Genomic DNA, 10,560 nt, shown 5'->3' with positions numbered 1-10,560 from the left:
GTATAGCATTTGTTTACAGATACTGGTTTGAGCTGGTAAAGGAGTTAGCAACTACAAGAAATAATTTGGGCCCCTTCATTCTGCTTGTCATGTCTGTGAAGATGTGTTCAAGAAGGCAAGATCAGCAGAAGGCATCTAGGCAATGGAAACGTCTCATAGTAGTTTCTCTCCCAGTGCCAGACATTGTCCCTCAGGAAGGAGGGCCATGGTAAAGAGGTAATGATGTAAGATAGGGCATCAAGTAGAAGAAAATACCTGTGCCTTTTTTCCTTTGGCTGGCTGGAAATGTCCATCTTCAAGATCTTTCTACTTGGAGTTATGCTTCACTTGCAAAAAGTCTTCTAAACCACAAACTTTCAGAAAATACTGTGTTGCTTTCTGGTTCCTTTCTGAGTATTTTTTTTGTTTCATCATGAACTTAAAACTGCATCTGCCCTCTCTGACTTCTATTCAGGAGAGGGGGAAAATCCTTGATCAGCTAGCAAGGACAGGTAAAATGCATGGTACCTTCTAATTTAGGTTCTGCTAAAGGACTTGATGTTACACAAGCATGTCACTACTAAACAAGTTGAGTAGGCAGAAGGATGAAAGAAGACAGACAATACAGCTGTCTTCTAGTAGAAAATCTAAAGGACATGATGGTAAGGGAGTAGAAAAGGAGGGGCCAGCCCTTCTACAAGAAGCAGTTAAGGAGGGAGTATGGGGGACTCTCTCAGGGAAAGCAGCCGCTGTTTTCCACGTTTCCCACCTGAGTGACTTCCTAGTGCTGTGGAGGAAGAGTTACAGGATCACTCACAACCTCCTGCATACCTACTACATGTGCAGTGGGGGAATCCTATGGCAGGGTAGTTCATCTCTCCTACCTGAGAAACTCAAGACAGGTCATCTGCCACTCTCCTGTCTCCCTCATTGAGTATTCCTAGGTGTTTGTTGGAAGGAGAGGCTATTGTTATTCTCCACAGACTTTTGTTCCTAAACTAGTTTTGTGGTTGGCTATGTGACAGCCGCTACCTGTGCTTTGTCTCTGCCTTAATGGGCCTCCTTGTTCAAGTAGCTAAAAGCAGAGAACTTACTTTAAAAAAAAAAATTCTAGAAAATTAATCCATATTAGACTATTAAGATCAGATACTTTTATAATTTTCTAGTCAGTGGAAAGCATTCAAGTGCATTTAATTTTTGGTATTTTGAAAGAAAAAGTAAAATTGCATATGTATTAATAGAAGGAAGCCTAGACATAATCACTTATTGTGCAGAATGCATTTTATGTCTAATATGTTCTCTCTGTGCAAGTGTTATGCTTTCTTGCCACAATTTACTGTTTCAGGACCCATTATAAGGTCATCCTGAATTCTATCAGCTTAGCTTGTGATCTCCTTGGAGTGTGGGGTCTTGTTGCATATTTCAGTGCCTCTATACACCAATTATTTTCTGAGCCTTGGTTTTGAGGTAACCTTACTCAGGTGTGTTAATATAGTGAGCTGATCTTTATTTAAGAAATGTTAGTCGTCATTCATTCACCTTAATGACATCATGTTGATTGAGCAATAAAAAGGAACCCTTGCTGCATTCCACGCTTTTTTCCCCTTTTTGCTTCCTGGACATTCAAATACTATTAGGGTTAGTATTAGTAAGGTTGAAATGGCGCTGTGTTTGTTAGCAGATTCTGTATGTGCTTTAGCCTCTCTTGTTCTTTAATGTTATACAAAACCTAACTGATTTTCTTAGGAAATCTTTACTAATCTTTACTACTATTCATTGTTTGTCAAATAAATGAATAGTTTAGGTAAATTGCTGTCATCATCTTTGCCTGTGGATTGTTATAGATGCGACCTGTGAAATGATACACATCTGTCCATATCCCTTTTTTTTTTTTTTTTCAAAATGCTGTTCTAAGATATGCCTGTGTAGTTCTTCCCCATCAGTGACATGCTAACAAATCAAAGGTAATTTCAGTCTTTCCCAGCTACTCTCGCTCCTGAATGGATATGCATGTGTGCAAGCTGTGTGTTATAGATACGTGCTGATGGGATTTAGTCAAAGAACTGTCCCCATTTCTTCAGGTGCGGGGATAGAAAGTTTGTGAATAAATCACTTTTCACTGCCTTCTCAGCAGGTTTATGCCTTCTGGAAGTCAAGACTCCCAGTAAGCAGTCAGTGCTTACACGACTGCAAATTAGTGCTGTTCTTTTCTCCATTTTAAACTGCGCTTCTGACATTTTGATATGCTTTTACTGCTTTCTATGGGAGAATGCAAACTCCACTGCCTTAAAAACAGCTCAACATGGAGTATGGTGGACCTTTTAAACAATCAGTGAATGAGATGCATAGAAGGAGAATGCATCATGAAAGATAAGTGCGCCAAAGTTCCTTCTGCAGACACAGAGCCCAAGTCCTTGCCTGTAAACACATCTTTTGCAGAGGTTTGGGTATCAGGCATCAGCTGTCCTGGTACACACCCCTACATAGATATGTCTCTGAAACTGCTCCCTATCAGTGCTTATATTTTTGCTTTGTCTGCTATTTCCTCACAGAGGGAAGGAAAAATTTCAAATAGAAGAGCTCTTACTCTTAGGCCTGTCTTCTAAGACTGTTAAGATAATCAGCTACACAAATCAGAACAACAGCTTAAATGGAACAAAACCTTCCTCTATCTGCCTGTGTTGTCTAAGCACCAGCCTTGTACACTAGAAGTAGATAATGTGCTGATTGTTGTTGAGCTTTGTGTGCTTAGTAGTACAACTCCCTATTTCCTATATGAGCTCTAACATCTTACTTCCACTATCATCAGCAACTTATTCATCAGTAGGGTTATTTTCCCAGCAATCTTAAAATATGGACTGAAGAAAACAAGAGAGAGGTAAGAAATAAAGAGAACTGGTGTGAGGATTTGGGATTATGATTTGAATTATAGTATGCTTGGCAGAGAGGTTAAATTCTCCTTGTTCAGTGGGGATCAAGGAGAAAGAATGTACCGAGTTAGAGAAGGATATTTTCGGGTAGTGAGGGAGATAATAGATGGACTGTGGTGATGGAAAGAAAGAGACTGACTTAAAAGGGCCTTCTAAAGTGGAAAAAAATAGTCATACCATTACAGAATATAGGAATTGTAAAGAACTCCAAGAATATGACAGGGATAGACTGCCTGAACTGTGGTAATAAAGAGAAGTGGTAAAAAAAAAAAAAAACCAAGAGAAATTTACAGTGAATAATTTACAGTTGCAGGAACCAGAACATGTTTAAATAATTTAACATAAAGGTATTCTAGTGTTTGTGAATGCTTTCTGTACAGAAGATGGAAAAGTCACTTTCCTTACTATATGTTTGGTTATAATTATGTGCCCTTCCCCCTTGGTTATCTGTAGAGTCAAGAGGGAATTCCACATCACCACTATGCACGGTTTTGTTGCTGTCTCTCCTTCCTTTGAGGCATTGATATTTGCTGTGTCTCCAGCCAGAATGTGCTTTGCTTCTAGGAGTACTGAGCTCTTTTACGGTCCTGCTTAGGTTCCTGTCCTTGATTTTTGAGCTGAGGAGGAATTCTGACTTAATTGCCAGGGAATTGGCAAGGATTTCCTTTTTAGTTGTATCATTCTTAATTTGAAGGAATGCAACCCTAATGTGGTAATTTCTTTAGTATTTCTTTCTCTCACGTACATGTAACTCATCGGCAAGAATGCATAGCAAGTATCAGCTTAATAACATCACCAGACTGTCAGGAGTGCTGCTGCATTTAGTATTTTTTCAAAGGATCTTGCAACTCTTAATAATGAGGACATCTTAAAGATTATAGATTTTAAATAAATAATCATTGCAATTATGTTCAGCAGTACCTATTGTATTGTTACAATAATCCACTTAATCCATATCTTCTGTGCTTAAAGTCTTTGTCAACATTAAAAAAATGTCAACATAAAAAAATGTCAAAATTAAAAAAATTAGCCTGTGCTTAAAGTCTTTGTCAACATTAACTGGAAAAATTAGTTGAATCTTCTTTTGAAAGATGAAGTGATTTAAAAAACAAAGCAAACCCCGACACATTATGTTCTTTTAATATGTAAGACCTCGTAGATGACAAAATGAACAGCAGTCCCTGTAAGTTTTAATTGCGGAACTCTTAATAGGTTTGTTGTATTGTTTATTGGTAAGAATTATTTTACTTAAAATACGGATCAGCATGGATTCCATACTGTACACTGAAGGCTTTTAATACAGAGATCACAAAAGGTAGGTATATATTTTCTCTGCTTTGGTTAGACTGCGGAGCTGAAGAAGAGATAGGTTATATAATACCTCAACGATCAGTTTTGAAGCTAGAAGTGTTATTTATCTTCAGTAACACACACAACTGTTGGTCTGTGCAGATGTAAGCAAAGAATAGTCCCTTCCGCGAAGTGCAGAGCCTGAAAAGATCCAGAGTGGGAAGCTAATGGTCAATAAGTAGTTGCATGCTGGTCATATCGATAAAAATATTTCCTGTATATACATTTCTTAAAGGTCATCCTCGCTTCTCTTACAAGTTTACTTAGGCAGACTTATTTCAGGGTTTGTAATGTTGCTTTTTCTGATTTTCGCCAAATCTGTTGGGCTTCACCCTCTGCCTGAAAGGCCAGAATATTAAAGGTGGAGTGCTAAAGATGTAACTTACATTGCCAAAGATAACGTCATTTGTAATAAGAAACGCCTATCTGTAATAGAATGCCAGGTTAATGCTTCTAAAACTAACAGTTTATTTCATATTTTGTATTTGGAAAAACGTGATAGTAAGATATTGCAGAAGCAGCGATGCTTTTTAACCTTCTAATAGTCTGTTTACTTAGTCACCTGCTCATTGTACTTAGGATAGTGGAGTGGTAATTTGATACTTAAGTCACAAAAATTGTTTGAATTTTGTTTGAAGGTTCTCTTCTTTTGTAGATAATGATAAAGTTAGGCAGCTGTACCTGGAGGGTGTACCTGTAGACTGTGCTCACAGCTTTATCTGGGACCAGGACATCTGTAAGAACGTCACTGAAAATAAAATCTCAGAGCAGGTAACTAAGAAGGTGGATTGCCATGGAGAAAATAGCTAACAGTCCATCGAGTCCATAGAGTGAGACTCTATAGAGTGAGATTGTATAAATCCAAGAGCGCTACTTTCCTACTGTCATAGTATCCAGCTGCTGAGTTGAAGTGTTTATTTTGTAGCCTTTATGTAATGCTCTTGCACAACCATTGTTCATGATTCAATTAAAAGAAAGCTTTATTGGATTGTCTACAGGACCAAATAGTTGCAGCTTTATTTATCAGAAGGGTTTGGAATTGGATTTTCCTACATCACCTTGACAGCAGTTAAAAGGGATGAAGTGGCACAGAGAGGCCGTGGCCATTCACTCCTCAGTCACAGCCAGGACAATTCTGACAAAAGAATTGCGGAAGCTGGAAGGAAAGGAATCCGTCTGGTTCTGAACTGCTGCACACTGTTGTGGGGGTTCTGGGCAATACCTGTGATTTGTAGACAGCTCTAAATGTGCTGTTACGGGTTTGAAATCTCCTATCTCGGCATTTCCATTGGCAGGGGAGGAGCAACCCACAAAATGCATGGGTAAAATGGTGATTGAGTCACAAGAGGTGATAAACTTTCAGCACCATTGTAATCAAAAAGAGAAAATATTTGTATGGCAGAAACATCTCTCTAAATATTCTCATTACAAAAATTACTTTTGTGCTCTTTCAAATTGGCTGCCATAGTGTAAAGAAAAGCAGAGTACCTGCAAAATACTACATTAGCACATAACAGTTATGAGCACAATCTTTTTTGTATATGACAGTGTTCTTCATGCTGTCATGAAATGTAATGTTTCCCTTATAAAACAGCTGATGCAGAAGGGACATGTAAAAGAGGCAGTCTGATGGTCTGGTCTTATTTATAAATGTATTCTTAATGTGGTACAATGAAATGTAACAACTGGTGATTGACAAAGCCTTGGTGCCAGCATGCTTTATGCGAAACTGTTTCGTGACCAAATGTTCTTCCCATCTCCCTGGATATAGTTCAGATTTGCTCCATGTAGTGACAGACTGTCTGAAAGCACCTGCTCAGTCTAGTCTTGTGTACAAATCCATAAATATCAAGTTGCAATACTTGTTTTTCCTCCTTCATCTGTGCTGTACATTTTTGCTCTGAGTTTCAGTACCTGCCCTCCATCAAGGTCTGTGGAAGTAAGAAGGGGAGAAAAAGGGTGCTTAATACTTTTTTCTAAAAACATTTTTCATGCCTCGATGAAGGTCAGTTCAAATGTGTAGCATATTACTAGTATATTTTTCCTAGTTATAAGCTCACCTCCTCTCTGTATCTTGGAAGGGTATCTAGAATCTAGAAGAGAGAAGAATGGTTACTAACTTATGGGAAATGTCTCCTCCTTCTCAGGATTTAAACCATATGAGAGCTCAATTACTGGTACCTGGATCACACCTTGATTTGGGTCCTTGTGAATCTAAGATTCCCATACTGTTGGTGCAGCAGCCAGGGAAAATGGCTGGAGAAGATCGACCAGGATGGGGCAGTGGCTGGGATATTTATCTCCCAAAGGGCTGGGGCATGGCTTTCTGGATTCCTTTTGTAAGTGACTTTCATTGCAAATTGCAAGTATATATGAAAAATTATATAGTTTGGTTCAAAATAATTGATTTTAGAGAGTATACTTCACATTGTGTAACCAATTCATAATTACAGGATCAAAATCCCATTTTAAAAGGTGTATGAACTGGTTGATGACAGAGGCTTGGTCTTAAAATCTTAGAAATAAACAATAGCTTTCCATATCTTTTGTCAGACGTAACTGTGCCCACATGGCATGAAATCTGAGTGGGGAGTAAGGAGAGAAAGCCGCTACTATAGATCTTTGGTTTTGTGTTTCTAAGGGCGTATGTCTCTAAAGAGAAATAAATCATTTGGGGCCTGCTGCTAGTCCATTTCCAGCTTGGCTATCTCCACCACACTGTCAACAAATTGGTTGCCTCTGATTTGGGAGAAGGCTTGGAACACAAAGTTAGAGTTAAGCTTGAATACTTCTCTTGTGCTGTTTGGAACATCCTGCTTTGAATGTTTAGATGGCAGTTTTAATGTCTTTCTGCAGTTAAATTTATGCTTTTGAATGTGTAGAGGGATTAATTGCAGTGATACCTGTTGTACAGTTAAAATAAATTGGGCAGTGACTTTGTCAAAGTAATATGACATTCCTGGCAATGTACAATATCAGAACCTGTGAAATTCTCTTCAGTTTTGCTGATAGTTTTTCAGAATTAAACGTAAAGAGCGTGACTAATGTTTTTGTTGAAATGAGCATCTAGAACTGTGAGAACCATACTTAAGTTGGGTTTTTTTGAAAGCTAAAGTGATAGACTTTGCCTTTTCTAAGGCAGTAGATTCTGGAGCATTAGTGTGGGGTTTTTTTTTGCTAGGAACCCGGAATCAGTATAAACATTGCTTTTTTGGGGTTTGGTTTTTATAACAGATATATCGAGGTGTACGAGTTGGTGGCTTGCAAGAGGCTTTAAAGCATTCTGAGTATCAAAGAACACCTCATACTCCAAATGATTTCCCAGACTGCCAGGCGGGAATACAGTTTGCCAAAGAACTGGAAACCAGTCTTCTTGAAAAATTCAAACGGTAATATTAACTTCAAAATTGATTGCAAGAATGAAAAAAATGAATACTGCTTAAAATATTCCGTTAATTATCTGTTGTATTCATTTAGACTTGGACTTATATTATGTTCTTTCGCTAGCATGTTAAATCCTAATGTTATAAAAAAGAGAAGAATCTTAGATGTATTTAACAGAGAAGCTCTGCTGAAAGTGCATATAAATTAACTAAAACATTCTATTCCCAGAGATACACTGAGTTATAAGGCTGTAACAAGGCTGCATAACAATAAAATAAATAAAGCTATTTCAAGCTCTCTTAGCAGCAAATGAGGGAGGAGAAGGCAAAGGCAGAATATCAAAGTATCTACTAAGTGTTAAAGAATAAAGTGAAGGAAGAGGTATATTTCAGTGTTCACTTTTTAAATACCAGGTATTATGAAATTTGCCTTCATTTTCACTACAGTAAACACAGAACTCTTAATCACGAATATGGGGTAGCCAGAAGTTTCCTCTGCACAAAGTGGTGTTGGCTCCCCTTCCAGCTAGGAGGGGGAAGCAGGAGAAGTTTGGAGGAAAAGGTGGTGATGTCAGTCACAGTAGATAGAAATATCCGGCATGGCTGAAAGGATATGGTGGTCAGAAATACAGCAGTGTTGTCTAGAAGTATAACTTTAAAATTCTTGCTCAATGAGATTACAAAGGGAATGTATGGTTAACTTTCTGTTCTAAATACTTGGTTTTGAAAACAGAAAACATTATTAGACCAGCAGGACCAAGTAGACAGTTAGCCTTTTGAAGTGCTAGCGACTGAATAAGGGCCCAGGAAACAAATATTCTTACCAGCTTGATTTATCATTTAGACGTCCACCTGCAAAGAGGCCAAATTATGTCAAGCTGGGCACTTTGTCCCCGTTTGTCTGTCCTTGGGGGCAGCTGACGAAGAACTGGGAAGCAAGAATGAAAGCTTCAGGAGAATCTGTACATCCTTCTTCCCCACACCCTGAGCAACGTGCTACTGAAGAGCATAGCTTTTGTGACCCCAAAGCAAAAGTGGTCAAAGAAGCTTCCTCTGAGACTGGTGAGGTAGAGGAGACCATGGAAATAACAAGCTCTGAAGGTGTCCTAGAGGCAGAGGATGTTACAGGCATGCAAGACCTTGATGAAAGAGATAAAACTATGGCAAGTGACTTTATTGTTCTCAGGTATGTCAAAATGATATGCACATGTGAATTATTGAATTGGGGAGAGGAAGACTTCAGCCTTGATTATTAAGATGAGAGAATTATTTGATACAAGTCCAGCGAGGAGATTAAATAGTTTTCTCGTGGATCAGAATTTGCTGTTGAGTGGAAGTCTTTTTCCTGCTTTCCCCAGCAAACTTGGTAACTAGATGAAGTAAATTTCTTAAATTCTCTTAAAAACACTCTTGTGTTTAGTGTGTTCTTGGACTTGGCATATTCTGTCTACTTCCAGGTGGATGAAGCTTTTAGAGGCTCATATTTGTGATTTTAAGACTGTTGCTGTGTAAAGCAGCTTGCATTCTCTTTTCTAATGCATCATCACAGGTGGTTCTTAATAAGGTTTATAAAGAAAATAGAGAATCCCCTGCATTCCAATGCAACACATGAGGGCAGCAACAGTGTTTGGAAAGTTCCTGAATGCAGGTCTTTCATTTTTGTGAAGTTATCAGGGGAAGGAAACATTGGCAGTTCTGGACTGCATTAATGTCACTGAAGGTTTTAGGGCATTTGTGATTTAACAGGTTTGGGGGGTTTTAACAAATAACGTCTCCTTCTGAAGAAATATCATCGCAGATGAATTCTACTTACTCATGTTCTCAGAGGGATACAAATACCAGCTTGGAAGGTTGCAGAAAGCTCCAGGGCTTTTTGAATCATGCTTTTGCAAATAAGCAAGGCGCTGGATTTCTATTGTACTACTTGTTAATAATCATCCTTGATGTTTATTTTAAAAAAATTTTTATAGGAGCGAGAAACTACTAATGCAGTTGTCAGCCTGGTGCTATCCCACTGCTGGAAAAGATCGGCGAGTCCGCCTTGTTTCTCGACTGGGACAGAAGGAAATGACTGAAGATGTCTTCTTGCCTATCTTGATGAGCTATCCAAAGGCTCTTGTATGGGTCAAGTTGTCTCTCTTGAGAAAGGGAAACCCTGAATTACATGCCATGATTTGCATCCCAACAGAAGATGACTTTCTGCATCTAAGCAAAGACAAACTCTTCTGCGGTCCTCAAGAACCCAAACACCGTGACATATTCAAGCACAAGGTACAGAAACTAAAAGAGGAGAAGAAGAAGAAGAAGAAGAAAAAGGATAACACGAAGGCTCTAGAAAGTGACCCCCTGAGCGTTCCAGATAAAGAAACAACTGAGGAGCATGAAGACCTCATTCTTGGTCTTTGGGGAGATGCTCTGCCAGATGTTACTTCCCACTGCTCCAGAACTCTCCTGGGATATGTCACTCGAGGGGATTTTTCATTGGCTGTGGGCTATGGAGAAGCACTGGGTTTTGTTAGCTTGACAGGGTTACTTTATATGTTACACAACCAGCCAGCAGATAAAAAGGGGCTCGTTTTGATAAGAACTCCAGCATCTTTACAGTACAGATTTGCAAGACTTAATATTGAGGTTTAAGTATCATTGCAATGCAGTAGAATGCCAAAAATACCAAAGAATGTCTGATTTGTGGCCTTTCTGACTCAAATTTGAGGTGATTCTGAGCCCCAACAACGTCTTGAGGTTTATGAAATAATGAAAAAGCTTTGCAGCATTATTAATGAAAATAACTAATGCATAAACAGACCTAGTATTACTTCTGATGTCTGCATTGCTAAGGATTTCTAACAGTAACGCATCCATTATCATGATCTTTAGAGATTAAGAAGCGTATTGTTCATTTTTCACCTTAGAGCAGT

The 10,560-nt window shown here is 38.6% G+C and overlaps 1 protein-coding gene across 1 annotated transcript in view; it reads left to right on the top strand.

Annotated features, from left to right (window-relative positions):
* POP1 (processing of precursor 1, ribonuclease P/MRP subunit (S. cerevisiae)) overlaps positions 1-10,293 on the top strand; it is a 20,791-nt gene extending 10,498 nt beyond the window's left edge. The window contains exons 11-15 of the mRNA XM_009891919.1: positions 4,915-5,030; positions 6,407-6,598; positions 7,494-7,648; positions 8,487-8,828; positions 9,613-10,293. Of these exons, the coding sequence (XP_009890221.1) occupies positions 4,915-5,030; positions 6,407-6,598; positions 7,494-7,648; positions 8,487-8,828; positions 9,613-10,279 (1,472 nt within the window). The 3' untranslated portion in view covers positions 10,280-10,293. The remainder of the gene's footprint in view (positions 1-4,914; positions 5,031-6,406; positions 6,599-7,493; positions 7,649-8,486; positions 8,829-9,612) is intronic.
* Positions 10,294-10,560: the final 267 nt, after the last annotated feature.

Source organism: Charadrius vociferus, unplaced genomic scaffold (genome assembly GCF_000708025.1).
Source record: "Charadrius vociferus isolate BGI_N301 unplaced genomic scaffold, ASM70802v2 scaffold15, whole genome shotgun sequence".
NCBI classification, from domain to species: Eukaryota; Metazoa; Chordata; class Aves; order Charadriiformes; family Charadriidae; genus Charadrius; species Charadrius vociferus.
The sequence above is the reverse complement of the archived record's forward strand: the minus strand, read 5'-3'. Positions and strand labels throughout refer to the sequence as shown.